The 22,755-nt window shown below is 41.6% G+C and overlaps 1 protein-coding gene across 1 annotated transcript in view; it reads left to right on the top strand.

The window, feature by feature from the left end:
- LOC117953714 (sodium/potassium/calcium exchanger 3-like) overlaps positions 1–22,755 on the top strand; it is a 63,902-nt gene continuing 41,147 nt past the window's right edge. The window contains 2 exon segments of the mRNA XM_034886974.1: positions 1–484; positions 7,964–8,092. Coding sequence (XP_034742865.1) covers positions 289–484; positions 7,964–8,092 — 325 coding nt within the window. The 5' untranslated portion in view covers positions 1–288.

Raw genomic sequence — 22,755 nt, 5'->3', positions numbered from 1 at the left:
TCTCTCTCTCTCTCTCTCTCTCAGCACTCAGCACGCGGACGTCTTCATGGAGGGCTCGTGCAGCAGTCCTCTGCCCTACTACTCCCACTACGCCACATTTCCAAGCAGAATCTCAGTTTTTGCTGAACAGCCCTCGCAGCATCCCAGCGGTACCAATTTCCAACTTTAAAACAACATTCTCCCCTCCTTTGAAGCCCCTCCCCTTTAGTTTTTTTTCTTTCGTCAGATACGTCAGTCCCAGGGAATTAAACGAGGTTGTTGGTTTTTTTGTGTACTTCGGGGCTCCGCATGGATGTGGCAGCGGCAGAGAGGATGACTCTGCCGGCTATCCGACTCCGGAATCGGCCGACGCAAGTGATGCCGAACCAGCGGAAGGTGAAAGCCAGACGGAAAAGACGAAAGGAGTTGGTTTTAATCCAAATATGCTTGTTCGGCGGCTTGCTTCTGGTCGTGAAGGGGTTTTCCTACTTAACGGAAAATTCAGGTGAGGATTTTAGCAGTCTGTTAAGCTCCTGTTCGGAGCACTGGGATGCCGGGGAAGGGGAGCTGAATTCCCCCAGTAGTTCGCTTGCTTGTTTCATTGCTGTAGGCTACATTTGGCTCTGTAACATTTCTCCAGTTAGCTGTCTTTATAGTGTCCGTCCTGTCACCAACACACACAGCTGTAACGTCACGTAGGCTAACTGTGCTCGTAAAGTGTAAGCAGCATAGTGACAAACCTACTACAAGCTTCCTCTTACCACTTAGGCTAAATGTTAGGCTACTCTTCATTTCTTCACAGGAAGTGTCACGTTCACCAACTGTCTAAAATATTAATATTTTGGGTTTCACTTTAAAGTGTGACAAGGTGGGTACTGAAAGCCTATTCTTACAAGATTCACGTTAGTTATGTTCCGAAGTAGAGCGGCACAATATCGTTTTTTAATTTTTTTTTATTGTCATCACGATATCAACTGGCCAAATACATTCATCGAGAAAGGTGTAGATATCGCGGGAAACACTCAGAGATTTCTTGTATTGAAAGAAAATGTCAGTAGAAATCTGCACTTTAACAGTTATTGATTTTTAGTAGTGCCTTTTTTATAGGCCTGTTCAATTCACTGTTCAATTTGTTCAATAAAATAATTTTTGTCAATGATTTCCTTTAATTTGTTTCAAATTCAACAAGCATTTTGTGGCATTTTAGCAGAATATTAAAAAGCAGCAGAACTGAGGAGCCTACTCATTTATCGCAAGTGATAGCCTTGTTATTTTAATGTTCAACAAAGTAATCACATATTGCTTATTTCCCTCAGCCCTATTCCCAAGCCCTATCCCCAAGCATTATGATAATAATTTAGGAAAAGCGTGTGCGTTTCACATCATTTAAATGGGTTATGGTTAAGCTGTCCATGACAGAACCACTGCCTCGTCATATTGTGTTAAAACATGTGAGAAGCCCAGTCATCCCAGTTTGAGCTGAAAAGTCTCCTATTCGTCAGAGCACCAAGGTGTCTGTTGGCCTACTGTAATGCAGGTATACTGCAGGCTGTCGTTGAAATCCATCTGAGCTTTAACTTCTGTAAGGGATGTTGTTCTGGGCTGAGGGATGCAGAGGCGCCTGTATAGGTGTTTTAGCCGCAGAGTGGTGAAATCAGGGCACTGAGCCCTCAGGGTACATAGACCTACATGTCCAGGTTACTGTACATGGTTGCACATCCCTCCAACATTATTTCAATGCTGTTCTGACATTACACGTGGGGGGAAAGTATCGATACAGCATAGCATCAAGATATTTTCAGTGTCAATATTGTATCGATACACAGACGCCAAGTATCGTTCTATTATTAAATATGTTTTGGTCAGTTTGTCTGCCTGATGATTGCATTTTGCAGCAACAACATTGAAGTGAGATGAACAAACAGAGACATTTATTTTTAGATGAAACAGATGTTGACAAAGTTTCCTTTTGGAGACATCATTTGAAATTGGGAAAGATTGGAAGTCGGGGGAATAGTGTATTACATTGCAATATATCCCAGAATATTGCAATATGTGTAAAAGCACAATAAAAGCGTAATGTGATGACATCACAGCGTGAGGCGTCTGTCCGACATGTGGGTTGCCAAAGTATCCCAACGCAATTAGACAAAACCATAATAATGGATACGTTTAGTCATAGGCATAGATTTAGGGCTTTTTGGCTCCCTCGAAAAATATAAAAGAACCCACTCTCTAAAAAATGGTACACAAAAAAAGAAGAAAGTCCTTAATATGTTTAACACTGAACATTTCCCGGGGCATGGCGCCCGGCGCCCAGCGCCCCACCGTTATGATGTGTCCCCACCAATGTTGAGACGAATCCTACGTCCCTGAGTGCAGTTTTTCCTAACAGCAAACATCTGCACCGTTTGACTTGACGTCTGCATGTTCCTCTCTTTCTCTTTTTTCTAACTATCTTTGACTGTACATCCCCTGCCCCCCCACACTCCACTTTATTACTGAGTCGGTGTCAGCTAAAGTGAGATCTATTCATCCCTTTCTATGGACAGAAGGCCTGCATGAATATTCATACATTCTCATGATTTGTGCATCATCAGTGGGACTCATTTTTTCCTCCCCATGCACTGCGTATCCTGGTTACATGGAAATGCAACAGTCCTGCTCGCTCTCTGCATGTGCTCCAAATTAGAGTTGAATAAGGGATGACACTGGGGCGTTTAATGCATTTCCCTTGTCCCCATTGTATTTTTGTTAAGATCCTAATCAGCTCGTCGGAATGTCAATTAAAGTTGATTATTTGTGATGTGCTTAATGAAGTTCTGCTGTATTGAGCTTGGTGTTGTGGAGCTGGAAGCGTAGAACTCCACGCCTCCTCCTCACTGTGGTGCATTAATCATTCCCTCCTCTTTTCCCTCTTCTCTCCGTGTGCAAGATAGCGAAAGATAGAAGGAGGGAGGGAGCAGTACAGCGCTGGCAGGCACGCACGCAAACCCCACTGCTGCTGCCGCTGTAGCTGCTGAGTGTGGTGTAGGGAAGGTGAGGCCAGGTGAGAAGTTCAGCCCTGGCCCGAGGACTCTTTAATAACTGGGCCTTTTTCATTTTATTTGAATCCCTCTCTCTAGGCCAGGCTTGTGGTTGGCAGGGTGGAAAGGGCAGGGCGCTCCTGCTGGGCTCTCTGAAGTATGAAATTAATTCATTGGTGTTGCTGCTTTACTTGAAGAATGTGCAGATGTAGCCACAGTGAGAGCCTCACTTTGTACGCTGCACTGTTGCTCCATCCACCCCGAGAGGATTTTGTTTTGGAAAATCATGAAATTCCCCCTTCAATGTATGAATCGCGGTGGAGAGGGGGGGAGATATCTGTGGTGCACTCCTCCAGCTGTGCACTACCCTATTGTTACATAAAGAATCAAAGTTTAATGTGACAGAGAAGACAACCCTGGCACATTCAAAATAAAACCCATTGCTTGACATGCACTTTTCTACCTGCAACATCACAGCAACACTAACATGTGACCTATACATAGAGAAGAAAAGGCCCAGTTCAATACAGTAAAAAGAATCGATTATATGGGGAATGTGCTGAAATACACTAGAGCTGAACCAATGAATCAATTAGATGATCGACAGAAAATTTATTTGGTAATCGATGAATTGTTTCACTCATTTTTAAAGCAAATATGCCTTCTGTGGTGTTATTCTGTCCAAGTGAGGCTTACTGGAACCTGAATATATTTTGGTTTTGAACATTTGACATTTCAAGACTCGACTTAGGGGTCTAAGGTTTTTTGATGGGCATTTCTTTCACTTTTCTTCAACTCTGCTAATATGTTAAACAGTGTTGGGCAAGTTACTTTCAAAATGTAAAACGTTATAGATTAGCAGACATACTGTCATTTGAGAGTAACTAGTTATGTTACAATTAGAGCTGGGCAGCGATTAACATTTTTAATCGCGATTAATCGCTTAATTTCCCAGATTAATTGCAAAATGAAATAATGAATTCAAAAGTAGTGTATACAGTGTAATTTTTTTTTTAAATGTTCTGCCATATGAACAAAAGTGCCGTAACATTTGTTCTGCAAAAACGTACCAGTATTTTGTTTAAAAAGTAGCAGTTAAATAAAATATTTTTTGTCCATCTCAACTTAAACATAATGTATTTATCATGTTCAGAGATGGATTCATCTGGTTGGAACCTGTTGCTAAGCGACTCCTTCTTATGTCCACGTTCTTCTGTTGTTACTCTAACTCTGCAGCCTTGCAGGACTGGGATTAGAGCCCCACAACTTTTCTGCAATTCGCAGAAGGACACTGTCCAACGCGCTGTTACAGAACTGTGACAGGACGCTGGAGACCGTGCGCAAAGCAGGGGACATGATCAGAAGGCTCGCAGCAGCGATCAGATTTTGGATCTATTCGTACTATCTGGGCTAACTGCGGGGACTTTATTTGACACATTCCACTGCTGTGCAACTTCAATACAGTGTCCTGCGCATGTCTCAGCATAATGTCAGTCGGAGCACGTGAATACAGGGCCCACTTTTCCTCAGTATAATGCACTGTAACTCCGACATAATTATGATTACCCAGCGAGTGCATCGCAGCGCGCACATGTTGTAGCGTGGTTGCTTTTGCAGTCCTCTCCTTTTCATAAAGCTTGTGTATTCTTCTTGTGATAGTGCGTGTTGAGGTAATCTCATACCTGCCGTGGTTGTTGTGATTCTCAGACCGATGTCCTCCACAACCCTAGGACCTAAAGTCAGTAGCTATCCACGTCGCTATGGCATTTATTAGCTTCTCTTGCCTTCGTTTATCTAAACTTACCCACACGCTGCATCTAACGTAGCCTGTCAAAGCCTCGCGCCACTGTGTGTTTCGTTGAATAATTTGCTGGTATCAACTGTCAAGGTGATATTTCAGACTGGAAGTACTCCAGTGATAAGAAAATTCAACTTTAGTAGTATTAGCAGTATTTTCAAAGCCTGGGAGCAACAAATGTTTACGATAATAACAAAATAATAAAAACTGCGTTAACGCGCGATAAAAAAAATGTCGGCGTTTATTAATTAATGAGTCAACGCGATAATAACGCTTTAACTTGCCCAGCCCTAGTTACAATATAACTGTCTGTGAATTGTATGCTTTACACTACTTTTATGTTACTTTTGAGTTACAGAACACCAAAATAACTGCAGAAGTATAGGCTATGACAGGTGTCTTCAACAGTTTTTTAATTCAGGGAACCCTTAACTGAAAGAGAGATGGATCAGGGACCCCTACTACATGTATAAAATGAAGTTGCATGTTAAGCTGGGCCTGCAATAATGTGTCTCTCTCTCCCCTTTCCTCTCTTAAACTGTCCTGTCAATAAACATAACAATGCCCCCCCAGCATCAAATCAAGAAATTACAGAGTAACTAGAATAATCAAGACTATAAACAAAATAGACAATAAACCATTACACAAATAAGGATATGTCTAGATGACCACACCATGAGCCCATCATACACGTTTCTCCCCAGCTAAAAAACTACTTCGGAGCCCTCCAGAGAGCTCTTTCTCCATTTTCTAGTGATGAATTCCAACCTGGCAAACCGTTTCTATGACGCCTCCATCCTAGCCATCTCACAAGCCCACTCCTGGATTGACGGCACCCCTTCATTCTTCCATCCTCTTAAAAAATCTGTCTGGCTATCATTGTCTGGACCCATCTTCTCATGTGCTTATCCATCCTTCATAGGATTATTCTCTCAGAACAAATAATCTTGGGCTGAATGGAACCTGGGTCCCTGCAGTCAGTCATAGGGGATCATGCATCCCGGTCCAAAATTCCTGGACCTTATCCCAGGACCATAAGGAATGAAGTAATTGGCCGCCCCGGCGAAGTTGAAAAAATCTAAATCATTAAGACCAAACCTGCTGTACCACATCCTTAAAGGATTTTAATATGCCACCGAGAGACAGATCCTCTAGTGTGAAAATTCCCTTTTTTAACCAATTCCTCCAAATAAGGGGGGGGGGGAGGGGAGATCTACCAGTACATGACCTTGTATTTTGCCAAACACTTAAAGTATCTAGATATAGATCAAGATCAAACTTTGGTCCAAACCATATTTAGCCAGACCAATTGATATCGGCCTATCCCAGAACTATCACCACTATCGGTATCCAGGTATATGCATCATTAGGACATTTTTTCATAGAACATAAAGTGCAGAAAACAAAGTTTGGGATGATGGAAATGGTTTCATTATGCAGGTCTTTATATAAATCATCAGCAATTGACTGAGACTGAACATATTGTACTGATTTTTATTTAGCTATTTGTTTTATTTAAATGTATTCTTTATTTTCTCAGTTTTTTATCTCTTGAAAATGTATAATAATGTTAAATAGTTTAAATCTGTTTAAGAAAGCAGCTTTCTGAGAAACAGGTCGGTGGACAAAATCGGAATTCAGATATAAAAGGTCAATTTTCATTCAAGCCGAAAAAATTCACTTTATTGGCCACTAAAATATTGTTAATCTGTGAGTGTCCCCGCTCTGAAATCTGTATACGTCTGAAAAATCCTACATCTTTCAGCAGGGTTTCCTCAGATTGGGCCTTTGTATATAATTTGTTTTGATAATTAATATATATTTAATTAAACAATGTTAAGCAGTGTGTTTTAGAACTAAACATTTTTTTTTATACTTATACTTTTACATACAGTAAAGGCAATGAGTCTGTGTTACCTTATTTGGCAGAAATCTGTGCATTTTCCTGTTATTTCTGACAAATTGATGGAGAAAAATGTTTATGATGCTTGGGTAAATAAACCCCAATTAACAAAAAGAGTCTGGTACAGCCTGAACCTGGAGTTAGAACTAAGATGAACTATTTTTAATTTAAGTCTATGTTTTGCTTGTTCAGCTGTTGTTTAGAGAGTATTTGAAAAGCTATTTTTATTTTTCTATTGTTAGCATTTTGGTGCTGGTGATTTTCCTTTAGGGGTGGCTAAAACCTCTTTGTGGGGCGCCAAAAATTCCTCTATGCAGGAAAAAAGTATTGTCTTGATGAGGGTTTTTTACTGGCAGTGGGATTTTCTTATTACTTATATTGTCACCAGACACTCATCGCGAACCCCGACATGCCTCAAACTGCTTTGGTAGCTGACCTGGTTGAGCGTGCGCTCCATGGACCAAGGCTCAGGATACATTTACGTTGCTACGTTTTGGTTACTAAGCAAAGTTTTTGAGCCAAAAGCGATCTGTGTGCACACACAAGTGTTTTTAACTCCAGTAGAAGAACTGATCTGCGTTTTTACTACACACGCCCAAACCGCATATCTCATCAACATTTTAGTATACTGGGCATGCATGTGCCAGGCTAAGCTGCCCGTTGCTGGCAGTTGCCATGGTAACGCCAGTAGCTTAGTCTCAGCGACCGAGATGTCATGACCCAATCAGACGGTGAAACCTTGGCGTCAGTGTCGGTGTTGCCATAGGTCTCCGTTTTGCGGCTGTTGAGACTTCAACACAACCCCGCAGACTCCAACCCAAGACGGGGTCACAAGTGTTTTCAAATGTCTCCGGTTAGGGGGCTCTGATACGCCAGAGCAGGGGGAATGCGAAGTCTAAAGGTTTCCCCCTCTTTCTCCCACTATTCTTTATCTGTCCTAACAAATAAGGCTAAAAGATGTGTGCACAGTGCAGCGTCTGACACAGATTGGGACCAAGACTTTTTTAAGAGTCATTGCCCAATGTGCTCGCATGGTTATTATCACACTTTTACTACAGTTTCTGATAGAAATCATAACGTCTGCTGTTTTCTTTTACCCATGCTCATACTACTCAAGTATTTGACTCAGGTGTCTTATCACTGTTTCAGACTCAAGGTTCAGTGTATGAAACGCTCATCTAGATGTTTGTAGCCGCACTGAGACGTCTTTGAATCTGGTAGGAAAGTTGAATATAAACTGTGACAAACATCCTCCAGGTTTCCATGTGTCCAGCCACGGCGCCGACGGCCAGGAGAGATGGGCGGGGAGGAGGCTGCTGCAGGAAATGGACAACAGCAGCCTGGAGGAAATGGAGAGTGAAGAATCTAAGAACTGCACGACTCCAGGTAAGACGGAGACAGGGTGAAAGAAAGAGGACACCCAAGTGTTCTTCCCCCCCCTCCCTCCTTCTCTCTGCCTCCCTCCAGAACAAAGAGAGGGAGATGGGGGGGGGGAAAAAGGAGCAAGAAAGTGAAAACCAAATGATTGCCCCAAGTGTTCTCTCTTTCTCCTGTCTCTAGTCCCCCTATTTTCTCTACCTGATGTGGGGTAACCCAGATTGTAAAGTCAGATGATTTCCCATGAGCACCGGCTTCAGCAGGCACTGACATTCTGGCTGCCTCAGCGGGTATTTTTTCGCACTTGGTCTCACTGTTTTTTCCCTTCTTTTTTTGGGGGGCTCCTGCAGATATCATTCTCACTTCCTCCACCTAAGCTTTCCCTCTCTGTCTCGTACCAATTCTCTTTTCCTCTCTCCCATTCCTTTCCTCTGTTTCCCTCGCATTTTTCCCCCCTCCACTGACCACATCTCAGAAATAAAAATCTCTGTTTCCATGGCAACCTTTTTTTCTTATCGTCAACCACCAACTTCTCGTCGAGGTGCTCAAGGATAGCGTAAGGATGCTTGGAGGCATTTGGGGCGGCTTCTTTATTAAATAGAAGGAAATGCTTGGATGCCATTTAAAAGCCTGTGTTGTCATGTGATCCAGCCAGTTTCTCATTGGATCTAGGGCTGCACGATATGAGGAAAATATCTTATTGTGATTATTTTTAAAGATATTGTAGGGAATGAATTTTGGAGGGAGGGAATTTTTCCATCATTATTCTCACATTTTCATGGAAAATATTTAAATTAAAATAATTAAACGTTGAGTTGTGCAATGATCTGTAACAATAGGGTGGTTTAGGGTTTGTAGGCCGGGAAATCTCTGCAACAGCACAATACCTAATTCAGAGTAGTTTGACACATATTGCAATTTTGATAAAATAGCGATTAATTGTGCAGCCTTGGATCAGCCCTGATGGACTCCATTCACTCCACCATTACCCATATCTGTTGCTATTTTTAGAACTAAGACATGGAATGTCATAATGATTGTGTACAAGATAGGGTGGAGAGAGGTGGCTTCACTGCAGGTTTGTTCTTTTTACCTTGGACGTGAGTCGATTGGCCTCTCCGTCACTTGGAGGGGCCACATCCCTCCTGAGCGCTTGTGCAAAATGGCTGTCATCAATCTTTCTGTCCTCTCCCAAGGTTGGCGCTGTCATCTATAAAGGGATCCGCAGTCAAAGTTCAACTTATTCTCGGATCCTGCTTATTATACAGTAGATGCCCTCGTCTCCTCTGAGGCTAAATTTAACGCTGACGCCCCGATGTCGTTAGCTCCTGCAACCCTCTTGAGAACGGCAAGGTTTTTGTTGCAGGAAAAACGTATTTTCTGGATGTGTTGACTGCTCTGACGGGCTCCTCTCCCTGCTATAAGACATCATTTGTACCCTTGTCGGGAGTTAGTGAGTTTTTCTTCATTTTCCCTTGAGAGGGAAGAATCTGCGTGTTTTAAAAGGGAGGGTTAATGTGTGAAGGGAAGGATGTGGAAGTAGAGATTTGGCTGTCAAGTGAGCGCACTTGCATTTTAGTAGGTTACGTTCATGGCTGCAACTAATATTGTTTTTTAATTTCCAAAACACGTTAAAATGTGAGAGAAAAGTAAATAATTCTGCCACAGCGTAGGTTGGTTGAAAGGACTGAAAGTTGACTTGGTTTGGACGATCCCAGCATCCAGTAAAGTATCCTGTGGTAGAGCGGTGGCCTGCCATTTGGAAGGTTGGTGGTTCAATCCTGCAGTCCCGTGTTGAAGTGTCCTTGGGCAAGACACTGAACACCGAGGTTGCCCCCAATGCTGCACCATTGGAGTGTGAATGTGTATGAGTGTGTATCTGATGGGGCAGTCTGGGCCACAGTATATAATGTGTGTGAATGGCGAATGGTTCCTGTACCATGTAAAAGCGCTTTGAGTAGTTGTTAAGACTAGATTAGCGCTATATAAATACATTTTACATTTAGTCCACACAGCATTCCGTGATAGGAGAAAAACATGCTCTGGTTTATGAGCATTTCTTTAAACCAATCACAATAGTTTTGGGCGGTGCTAAGCGCCTCTGCAAAATAGACTCAGGAAGGAACAGAAAACTCTGATTGGACAGATAGTCCAGCTAGCTGTCTGGATTTACCCTGCAGAGGTCTGAGCAGCAGTTAACCCTAGTCCTCATTAATCCACCGTAGGTTTAAATAACAACACAAAGAAAACGGAAGGTAAGGAACATCCGGACGAAATGAGGAACATTTGGGGGAATTTCCAGGGGCACCTGAACAATCCCGGAAGTGAAACGTTAATATAGACTTCGTTCATTCAGACCCAATGCAAGAAGTAGTGTGCCTTTTATGTTGCAAGGCAGCAAATAAGCATGCAGAGGTGTAATGTATCCGACATTCATGCGGGAGACCGTAGTTTATGTCCTGCTCTTGAGGTTTACTCTCATTTTGTTTCCCTAACCTTCAAGAGGAAGGGATTTTACACATCAGAGTGTGTTTACAGGTGCTGTGGACTAAAGTTCGGACACAGCGTTTTAAAGCCTCCAGAGGGAGCTGCTTTAAATCCAATCATTGCATGTGATGTTACATGAGTCAGCATTCAGAGTTGGAAAAAATAAATAAATCTGGGGATCTGGAGCTTTTGATTTCTGTCAATTGGCTAATCAATGTTGACTAAATATAAAAAACGATTCACGGTATTGGAAGAAATGCAAATTTTTGTAATACGTTCATTTTAATTGAAATAAATTAAAAAAATAAAAGATTATAGTGTAGAGGATCTGTGCTGTAGGACACAATCTGATCAAATATTTTGACTTTAATTATATTGCGCTAGTCCATATTGCCTTTTTGATAAAATTGCAATTAATTGTGCGGCTCTAATTTGTGCAAAACCAGATTGCGTGCGTGTGTTTCCACAGCTTGCCAGCCACAGAGTAGAGCACAAGCCTGGCTGATGAGGAAGTATCCCAACACGAGGCCTGTGTTCTGGTAGGCTGCAGCACGGCTGAGGCACTCACTGATTGTTGCCTGGAATTAGAGAATTAAGTGCTTGAAAGATGAGGGAGTGAGACAGTCGGAAAGCAGAGAGGGAGAGAGAAAGGCCCTCATTTGCTAATTTCCCCCCTCCAAGCCACACATGAAACAAGCCATCATTACAGCTCCCTCCCTGATTTTAATTGTGAGGGGCCCCGCTGCTTCTATGGATTTCTTGTTTATTCCCCTCCCACCCCCTCTCTATCACTCTATCATTTCTCACTCGGGGGAAAAGAGAGGAAGCACATGCAGTTGCTTGTAGTAATAGTTGAGGTTGGTTACATCTTAACTTTCTGGCATAAGTTGTCCCTTGAGGTTTACAAAGTGCGAAAAAAAATTGTCGAAGAGAGTTTTCTGGCTGGAAAATTGGATGGTGACTTCACATGCTGTGTGCAAGTACTTGTGTGTGTGTGTGTGTGTGCGTGTGTGTCTGGTGGAGGGTGAGGGGAATGCAAGCAATCTTACACAAAAAGAGCCCTCTCTTCCTTGCTCTTGACCTTCCTTTTATCATGGAAAGCAGGAGTTGTTCATTTGAAAGAATTAGTCGCCCACTAGTTTGCGAGGCCACACGTACTTTGCCCCACATGCATTCTGGGAAATAAAAAATAAAAAATCCATCCCTTTTTGAAGATATCTCAACAATGTGATTAGTCATACTTGTTTCTATCTGCAGTAGGCCTGCAACTAATGATTATTATTATTTAACCTGTTGATTCTTTTCTCGATTAATCGATTGGTTGTTTTGTCTATAAAATGTAAGAAAATGGTGAAAAAATGTTGGTTGGCGTTTCCCAAAGCCCAAGACAGGGCTCCAGACCAAATGGTCGTGTTTTGTGAACATTGTTTAGACAGTGCAGGTATTGTTTACGTCGTCTACACTTGTGTGTCTTGCTTTTGTGGCGTCGCACTCCTCGTCCATTAAAGTCAACCTTGGCCAAATGAACCATTGAAGCATTACTCCATCTACGGCTCCTCCTGTACCAGAGCCAGGCCCTCCTCAACAGAAAATTGCAGACAGGGTTTCCATGGGGTCTTAAAAAGTAGTCTAAAAAGGGACAATTTCAAAATAAAAATGTAAATTCTTAAAAAGTCTTGTGTTCTAGGTCTTAAATCATTTCAAACAGCTTTTAATATTCTAATGCTACCTCTAATGCTCATTAAAATGTCCTGCTGCGCTTCAGAATGTTTTTATTTTGTGGTGTTGTAGTTCTTTCTGTCGCTAGTCTGAATATAATTTGCTGTATTTCAAATACAAATGAGACCAACATACAACTTATATTGCAGCCAATCTAGACAGCAGTACTATAATGCCAACGGGGACATCCAGGAATTGTTCCAGACGATATATCCGGACACTGACACCTGACTTTGTTTTTAATGTCTCTCTTTGACTCTTTCTTCCTCCTCCTCCATCAAATGCACACACCACCACAGTCCCGATGCATCTTTTTCTTTCAGTCCTTCTTTCTAAAGCACAGGTGGCTGAGCAGCTCAGTGTACTGTAGCATTGGCTGTGTGATTAGGTGGATAGCGGTCTGGGTTCCCCTGTACATGTGACTGCTCTCTCCAGGGGTCTTTCCCCGGAGGCTGTCCTCATCGTTATTAAACATCCTCACAGCTCAGCTTAGACGCAACACTCCATTTTAGGATAGGAGGCTGCTATGACTTAATCAGGGCTCCCCTGTGAGAAATGTGATGTGTGTGTGCGCATGCGTGTGCGTAGACCGTTAGTAGGATTAAGAATAGTATTGATTAACGCGAGGGTGCTGGCCCTGCATAGTTTCTGCACCGAGTAGAACCTGTGTGTGTGTGTGTGTGTGTGTGTGTGTGTGTGTGTGTTTATATTTGTTCAAGCTTGCCTCACTTCACGTGGGCCTCCTCGCTCATTTAGTGAGTAAGCATCGCAATAATACAGTTGATCAATTAACCAAAGTATTAAAACAAAGATCACTCCCTAAAACCTTGACAAGAGACCTCCACTAATCAAATGCAAAAGGGACCCAGGGAGCTTCAGAATTGATTTCCTCTGAGAAATCAATTCTGCCTTGTTATTAATTATTAATATTAGTAGTGAGTGGGCTGCTGCTGCCTATATCCATCAAAATGACAACATCTGTAATAACAGTTGCAAATGGTGGCAAAGTTCTTTCATAACTGCATAACGTGCGGATTGGCAAAGTCATTGTGTTGTGTTATTGCAGCAGCAGGAGCTCCATGCTCTGGGGAATAAGAGCAATCCATCACAGCAATTAGCTCAGCGAGCGCGAGACTCCTCTCTACATCAGCTCCCGCTGGTTCTCTGCCTGTTTCCCCCCTCATTTGCTCTTACTTTCCTGTACCTAGAACATTTATCCGACATTATGTTTTGTTTGTCTCTTGCTGCTTTGCCCCTTTTTTTTTATTCACTTGCTCATTCCATGTCATGTCTTTTTTTTGTTGTCAGGTCACATAGAGAGAAAATGCTTCCTAGTTCCTTTGCTGAATTATAGAGCATGTGTTGTTTGCCAGCAACAGACTTGGCACGACACACCTTTTAAAGATTCATCCTGCTGGTGTGACTTTGAGCAATGTTGAGGCCGTTTCTCTGCTGCTACTCTACGAGGCTAGGCTAGTTAGCTTTTAGCAGGACTAATTCACTTGGTGTTATTTTTTTGATCCATTATAATTTAAATTGTCTTATTAATGTGACATTAAAAACTTAATCTTAATCATTTTAAGTAAGATGTTGCAGCATCAAATGGATTGTTTTATTTAGCAATATGCTAGCAAAGGTAAGAAAGAAGACTGCTAGTCTGCCAACTTGGATATTAACAATTTCCAATTCTTCCAAAAATTAACTTTGTCAGTGTTTTATGAGAAAAGAAATGCATTTAACACATTTATTTTAGCCTTAATAATAAACAGTGTTTCGGTGAGAAACAAAAAGTTAACTCAGCATAATCCTCTTATTATGTGATAATATAAAGTCAAACTCCGTTGGGAAAATAGGTTGTTGCAGGGTCAAAAGTGATAAGATGCAGCAGTGACACACCACTACATCTATGATGAATAACACCCCTAAATAGTGGGGGGAAACAATCAATACAGCATTGTATCGCGTTATTTTCTGCGGCAATACTGTATGAATACACAGACGCCAAGTATTGATCTTTTATTATACATGTGTTGGTCAGTTTGTCTGCTTGACAACCGCATTCTTTGGCAATAGAATTGAAGTAAGGCACAAAAACAGAAATTTATCTTTTTAGATAAAAACGGATGATGACGTTTGCTCTTGGGCACATCCTTTGAAATTGGGAATAATCTGAAGTTGGAAAAAAGGTAAGAAATTGTAAGATATCGCAGAATATTTTCATATGTTTAAAATCGCAATGATATTGCTTCGTGACATGAGTATCGTGACATGAGTATCGTGATGTTATCGTATCGTGAAGTTATTGTTTCGTGAGGCCTTTGGTGATTCCCACCCCTATAATAACAAGTAATATTTGTTTGATTGTAGGATTATCTTCTAATAACATACAGACAATGACTGAAAAGAAGGCACATCCAGCGGAATTTCCTGCGCCACCTGAACAATCCCGGAAGTGGAACGTCGTCGATATAGACTAGGGAAAATGTAATGACTAAGATTTGTCATCTTTCAAAAAAAGGAACAAGAAACTAAAATAAATGAAAAGATTATCAGTGCTGACCTATAAGGCACAGTGTCTGAACCTTTGATGCAGTACTGTGTCATCACACTGCAGATGTTAAAGGTTTTCTAGTCACTAGGCTGGCCTCATGCTGAGGTACTGGGAATGTGGCTACGATCTATTGCTTCAGTCACTAATATGAAAAAATGTCAGCGCAAGACTAATATTCATTCATTATTGATATTTAAATAATGTTCTGTGAGGTACGTGTTATTTCTAAGAATTTTATAGCCCGAGAGGGCAAGTGAAGAGAAATGCTACACACATGCATCTCTTCTTCTCTTCTGTCCTACATACATACACTCAGTTGATGTAGTACTGTAGTTTGTTCCTGCACTTTCTTAAAATCACTTTTCTTATTCGTCTGATCTGAATGCAGCAGCCTTGTCGTATTTCCACAGAGATGACTCATGAGCAGTTGAGCTCTCTAAATGGATTCAATGGACTGAACTAAACCTGCTCCAGAGTAAGATGTGAACTCTGTGTTACCATGGTGATTTACACTGTTTAAAAGTGACTCATCAGCATTATATTGAAAGGCGGGGGTTATAGCCCCATGGATTTCATCACACTGATTGGTGGAGGTGTGATGTGGTGTGATAAGGGGTGTGATTGGTAGCTATAGAAACCTTTTCTTATATATTAGGCTTGTTCAAGATGAGCTGGGTCTGTGCAGAATTGATCACCGGCGATTGCCGCCCGTCGCAGATTTGTGTCTTGATCCCGACTCGCTCTGACGTCATGCGGTCGCAGGTTTGAGAGGCAGGCAGCGCATTTGCTTTTATACCGACTGCAAGACCCAGGGGGACACAGCATGCTGGGAAATGCTGGCCTCTCAGCTGATTGATTCAGAATTGACTAAAAATGATGACGTTTCAGTTATAGCTGTCTTTTTAGAAAGAGTTTATCTGATTTTTCGCTTAAAAAAATAATTGATTGACAACACAGCTCCGGCTCTGTCATTTTATGATAAACCTCATGTACTGTTTAAGTATATATGTCATTCTTTTATCTTACTTATTCAGGGATGTTGCTAGGGACACATTCTGCCTCAGTGAGATGTTCAAATCCAAAAGGACGCAGTAATCTTACCAGCAATGCATCCAGGGGACACATACCAGGGGTTTCCCTACCAGTAGAACACTCAAATATACTCTCAAACAGGAGGGACACTACAGACGCATACTACACGCATACTGTACACATACTATGTATTTGTGGAATGCTACTCTACCACTTGTAGAGGAATTATAAACATATCCACAACCAGGGCGCGATTTATGAAAAAAGCAGAGATGTTTTTTAATCATGCACAACAAAATATGCGAGAATAAATCCTTCTTTCAATACCATTGACATAGTGGCACTCGGCAAGCTATGGCAAAACACCTATTTATGAATTTCAATATTTAATGAAAAATTATTTTAAAATGAAACTTTGTGTCAACGTAGAACACAGCCCTTTCAAGTCGGAGAGCGGAGTTCTCTTTACTGCGAAAACAAAATACTCTCACCCAGGAAACGCTCGTTCATTCCTTGGGAGTGTTTTAACCATGTTTTTTTTCTCCCCTAAACTTAACTAGTTGTTTTGGTGCCTAAACTTAACCTAACTAAGCTTAACATCTCTGCTGACATTTATTCGGGAATCTTGTGGGTCATGGAATTCCTGTGGGATTCCAGCATTTTGGAGCAATTGTAAATAATCCACAGATTACTATCAGCCTTGTTTATATCCAGGGCAGTTTCAGTGTCAATTTAGACCAATGAGGTGACGCGACACGTTGCTTAGCCTGTTTGCTGAAGCACAGAGCAGGTAAGGACATTCCACAACATTGAAATAATCTAATAATCACTTGATCCCATCACGTCCAGTTAGGAATCACATACACAATTACACCTAGGAGCTATTTCAACAGTATCAGTGTTTTACCAAAGCCATGTTAAGGAGGGTCAGTGAAGTAAAGTAGCCTAAAACAAGAGCTAATGATAATGTATGTTGCATTCAAACGTTCAAAGCAGATTTATTTGGAAGTGAAAACAAAGGTGAATGCTGAAATGATTACCCAAACTCTCAACATCCTTCACAGTTTACTGACTAACTCTGGTTCAAATTGGACTTACTGTACTTAATGTTCTGCTGTGCAGTAAAGAATTATTACTGACATTTTGGCTGTGCTAGGTTTCACTTTAACCTCCAAACAGAGAGGCTTAAACAATTTGGCCAAACTAATGACTAAAGAATTTCTGCTGTGGGAGTTAAGAAACAGTGTTAGCAGTGGACCTCGTCACATTTTGTTACAGTACCCACAAAGAAATCTTGGATGAGAAAGAGAAAAAAGAGGAGGACAAAAAGAGGATAAATGTAGCATAATAAACAGCCATGAACTAGTGAGTGCTGTGTCAAACTCAAAACATGCAGAAACAATTTTCTCAATCTTTTTAGCTTAAGGGAGCTAGACTTATGATACATGTGTACGCGTGCACATCTGTCAAATATGTGTGTTTGGGCATGGTGTGTGTGTTCTACAAACTCTGCATGGAAGGCAAAAAAGCGTGAGTCCTTAAATGTCACATTACTCAGCACGGTAACTACGCTCACGACATGCGATGTGTCAGCCCGTATCATCTTCGCCCACTGAGCATGTGCAAAACAGGCCCCCAGCCCCCCACGTGCGCTCAGAATATGAACAATATGTACACAAGGATGAGCTTTGAAAGATCCCCGAGGGTAGACACTGCAACTTTAATCAGCTTTTTTTGTGTGTGTTATGCTGAGTGCCATTAGCATCCCCCTGGTTGTTTTTGTTATTGTCCTTACTGTTTGCTCTTTGTATTTCAGCGCCATTTAAGTATCCACAGCTTCGCAGGACGGTTGCACTTCCAAGGGGCAGCTGTGAGTTCTTGTGACATCAGTGTGAATGAACCCTCTGCATCATCTCTGTGAGAGAGTGTGTTGATGTTAAACTCATCTTTCTCTTTGCTCAACCTCCCACACCCAGTCAAGTCAAACTCCCAGAATGTGTTGCTTTCAGCCAAAGGCAGCGTTTTTAAAGGGCCCACATTGTAAAAAAAATGACATTGCCAGATTGTCTTTTTTATTATAAAGCAGGTGGATGTGCTGCAGGTGTATGAATACTGTAAGATACTGTATAGATACTGCAAGTATCAAACCGCTCAGCCCACAGAGAAATGCACAACTGAATGAAACTGCGCCCGTAAATGATCTGTGAGGACTTCTGTACGGTTGTGATATCACAACTTTACTGTTTATAGGTAGAAAGTGCCGTTAAAGTCATTCCCCAAATGCATTGATGGTGCAGAGACTATGAGAGTGCAGTAGCTGAAGACCCGGAAACACTGACCAATCAAAGCAGACTGGGTTTTTAGGGTAGTTGTGCTTAAAGAGACAAACACAAAACTGGAGCGTTTCAGACAGAGGGTGAATACAGGTATATTCCTACGGACAGTATGAGACAAATAATGTTTTTTGAACAATAAATTATGTACTCATGTTCTAGTAGGAACCTAAAATACAAGTAAGAACCCGAACTGATATGTGGTGAGCGTCTGGCATTGTGAGGATGGCGTGCGTCACCCAGGTGGGTGCTACACATTGGTGGTGTTAGAGAGTAGTCCCCCTCCCGAAGCACTTTGAGTGTCTATGATAAAGCACTACATAAATGTAATGAATAATTGTTATTATTATTATTTTTATCCTTATTATAAATTGAGCATAATATGATCCTATATACTTTAAGCTAACTATAATGTCTATATTGTCATTTATATCCATTGAGCAGCATTTTCTTTATTCAATGTTAAAATTTAAAAAATACAAATGTTGCAGCGGCACAATGTGTGAGTGATAAACGCCCTCCAGCACACTGCTCTCAAGCAGACATGGTGTCTTCTACTTCTGAGTTGTATGGATTTTGGAACTACAAAATGTGTTAGATGTTCATCTCACAGCTTTAGGAAAGCACAAACTATTCTGTTTTCTAAATCGGAAGGAATTATTTGTCAGGGCGATAGCGCTTCAGTGAACGTATTCCCTTTGACTAGATACAAAATAACATGCCAGCTGCTGCAGTTTTTTCTTCCATATATAGAGATTTGCGTTAAGATGGTGATTAAATGTGTCCAGACAGATACTGATCTTTCAGTAGTTAGATAAATACCAAGACAGATGGAGGAAGATCAAGGTGATCATATGGTATTTGAAGTTTGCCTTTCTGATCACTCCCTGGAAGGCCATATCCCCCCCCCTTTCCTTTAAGTCCAAATATTTAAAGCTTGCTCTGTCCATCTCTCCAAGCCGGAGATAGTTTCTGAGGGAAAGCACACAAGGACCACCCACACACACACACACACAAAATCATTTTCCACTTTGCATTAATAACCAGAAGTGTGTGATACAGATCAATGCATTTTTAATGGGCAAGCTTCCAGTTGATGATAGTTGGACAAGAGAGGGCATAGGGAGAGCCATTGTACGAGTTAGCAGTAGATTAATCAATGGCATATTCAAAGATCTGCTAATGGAGTTCCACTGGGGCAGTTTACTGTAAGAAACTGTCCCCTTGTCTAATTCTAGCAACTTATTGTGGGATCCAGAGTATGTGTACGGCAGCTTGATAACAGTGAATAATTGATTATGACAATAGGCAACCCACCAGGACTTCAAAGATAATTATTGTTTGTGACAACATCTGTCTTATTTTTGTAATTTTGGCCATTGTTTCATGTCACGGAATGGTAAGCCGACCTACGACCTAGTCCTTTAACCCAACTGTCCCGTTCCTGCGAGTCACAGAACCGTAAACCCACCTACGACCTTTCCCTAAACCCAACCTCGTCTCGTTCCTGCTAGGTGGAAAGCTAACTCTAGGCGGCCACTTGTCCGACCCATCCTGGTTCCAAGTGTCCGATCATTAGACAACAAACTGGACTACATCCAACTTCCACTGAACTCCAAAGCAAGTTCAAAGACTGCTGTTTTTTATTTTTGTAGAAATATGGCTGAACAACAGTGTACCGGACTCCGCTATCCAGCTACCTAGCTGCCAGGCCTGCTAACCCTCCCGAGCCAAAGACTAGTGGAGGTAGACTGTGTAACACGAACACAGACTGGTGCAGAAATGGGGTGCTTTTATACAACTACTGCTAACCGCTGGTGGAGTTTGTGACTGTTAAATGCTGACCATTCTACATTCCATGCAAATTATCGGCAACAGCTAATGCTACCATTGGGTTAGCTGAACTCTACGGAGCCTATGATGTGAGTGCACTAAATGTAGCCTGTTTTGTATGTTGTTTTTTAAATAATGACGTTTTAAATATTTTATCTAATTATATGTGTAACACAACTTGAGCCACAGTGAAACTTTGTTTTGTGTTTATGGTTGAAATGTCAATATAACTCACTAGAGTTGAGTTGAATGCCTCACTGTCTGTCTATGTCTGTAAATGGTAGGCGTGGCTTGGGTGGCTTACGAGCTAATTAATCCAAATAATGAAAGTTCTGGTTCAAAACTATTAAGTTTAAAAGCTTAAATGATTGAGATGAGTAAACTGGTAGAATGTGACATTTTCTGAAATGGAAATTAAACTGGTACCAGAGAGACGACAGATTTGTTACACCGGAGCTTAGCAAATCTGTGTAACACAGCTCAGGTTGGCAAAATCATCAGTGTCATGAACATAGAATATTATAATAAAAATAATATAATACTAAACGCATAGCACATTGAGGAGGAGGAGGTTGGGGTGGTGGAGGCAGCTGCAACATTAATCAGCGTAGATGCAGCATAGGATCGGTATATATTGTCTGTGGTAATACTATATTGATACAAGGGCGCCAAGTATCAATCTTTTTTTTGTGGAACTAGCAAGATAAAATCTTTTCAGTCCTTTAATGGTGCAGCTGTTTGTTTTTTCTGGTGAGCTCAGACTTGTTTCATTTTGGGGACATAATTTAAAGTTGGAAAAAGGTGATAAATTGCAATATATTGCAGAATAACACAGTATCGTTATAATCACAATTATATTGTATCATGACAGGTACCCTGATAATACGCTCCCCTGCTGATTGCCACATCTATTTGACAAGACCATAGCATAATGGCTGTGCTGCACACCTGCATGAATGATTGAATGTTTCTAATCAACCACAACCACACAGTTGAATGAGCAAGCAACTGTGAAGCATGAATGAAACAGCTGATGCCAATCAGCAGTTACGAGCACTTGAGAATAATGTCAGAACTACACTCAACATCCATCACAGTTTACAGCTAACTGTAACTTCCTGCGTTAAAGTTCCCATGACATGGTGCTCTTTGGATGCTTTTACCTTAGTGGTCCCCTAATACCATATCTGAAGTCTCTTTACCAACATTCAGCCTTGGTGCAGAATTAAAGCCATTAGAGCAAGTGCCACAATAAGCTTTCTTTAGTATGTGCCATTTCTAAGTCTGTAGTTTATGAGGAGGAGAGGAGGGGCAAAGTAGAGGTTGTTGATGTGGCCGTTAACAACTGCCACGTTGCTCGTTTGAAAGCCATGATATGTATCTCTTTCGCATGGGTGGGCCGAATTCTCTGGACGGGTAAAGCAAAGAAAGGTGAAGTAACCTTGCCCTTATGACCTCATAAGGGGCAAGGTTCCAGATCGGCCCATCTGAGCTTTCATTTTCTCAAAGGCAGAGCAGGATACCCAGGGCTCGGTTTACACCTCTCAGCACTTCTAGCCACTGGAGGACCGAAGGCAGGCTGGGGGAACTCATATTAATGTTAAAAACTTCATGAAGTGACATTTTCATGCCTCGGGACATTTAACTCTGACCCACTGAGTTTTCTTAAGCAGTGAGGGATTATTATTACTATTACCTATACTTTATTTTGCCTTTGCCAACCTTTAGTTTTACCTCCAGAGAAATATGCTTTACACAATCTGTTTAAACTCCTTTTTATCATCTGGACACTCATGGTTTTTGCTCTTTCAGACTTTAGTGTTGCGATGTTGCTTTGTTCACAGAACTTGTTGATGTATTGAGCAGTGGGATCTATGAACCAGTCTTCACTCCGTCTTCCTGTCTTTTTGTTGAGGGGAAGGCGGCAGAGGGGAAGCGGTTGTGATCACAGCGGTAGGGGTAGGAAGCAGTTGCCGCCCACCTGAACGCAGTTCACAGTGTTGAATTTCTGGCAGTTACCATAAGTGCTTTTGCAGGTACGTGGTGGTCGTGACGTGGGTTAAAAAACATCTTAAGTTTAATTTGTATGCTTTTGATAGAGTCAAACTGTATTCATGGGGGACTCGCTTGCAGTCCCACTCGAATGGCAATAGTGTTTCATCAAAAGGTTTTCAATATCAAATTGAATTAAATTGAATTGAATTGAATATCAGGTCATAGTGCGTTTGTACTGCTCTGTCTCTCACTCTGTCTGTCTGTCTGTCTGTCTGTCTCTGTCTGTTTGTATATCCCCCCCCCCCCCCCCCCCCCCCCCCCCCCCCCCCCCCCCACACACACACACACACATACACACACACAGGCGCACAAACACACAAACACACATCATGTGCAATCCAAATAAGAGCCTGCCTTCCAAATCTCCAAATGCAGTTGGACAACCACGCCAAAATCCAGCCAGCGGTGCCTGTACGTTTCCATGACAACGTCCTGAAAGTGTTGTATCATCATTGAGAAGGGAGTAGGGCATAATTTTGCACAAATGCACACACGCCAGAGCTCCTACTCGGGAAAGATGACATCATCATCTACTCCGTTAACTTAAAGCTTACAGTTCCACGACGTCCACAATGACATGTCTGCTAACAGGATTAAAACATTAGCAGTTTCAGCTGGCAGAACAACAACTTCAAGTTACTATATGTAACTTTTTAATGTTT

The sequence above is a fragment of the Etheostoma cragini genome, chromosome 2 (genome assembly GCF_013103735.1).
Source record: "Etheostoma cragini isolate CJK2018 chromosome 2, CSU_Ecrag_1.0, whole genome shotgun sequence".
Classification (NCBI taxonomy): domain Eukaryota; kingdom Metazoa; phylum Chordata; class Actinopteri; order Perciformes; family Percidae; genus Etheostoma; species Etheostoma cragini.
The sequence above is the reverse complement of the archived record's forward strand: the minus strand, read 5'-3'. Positions and strand labels throughout refer to the sequence as shown.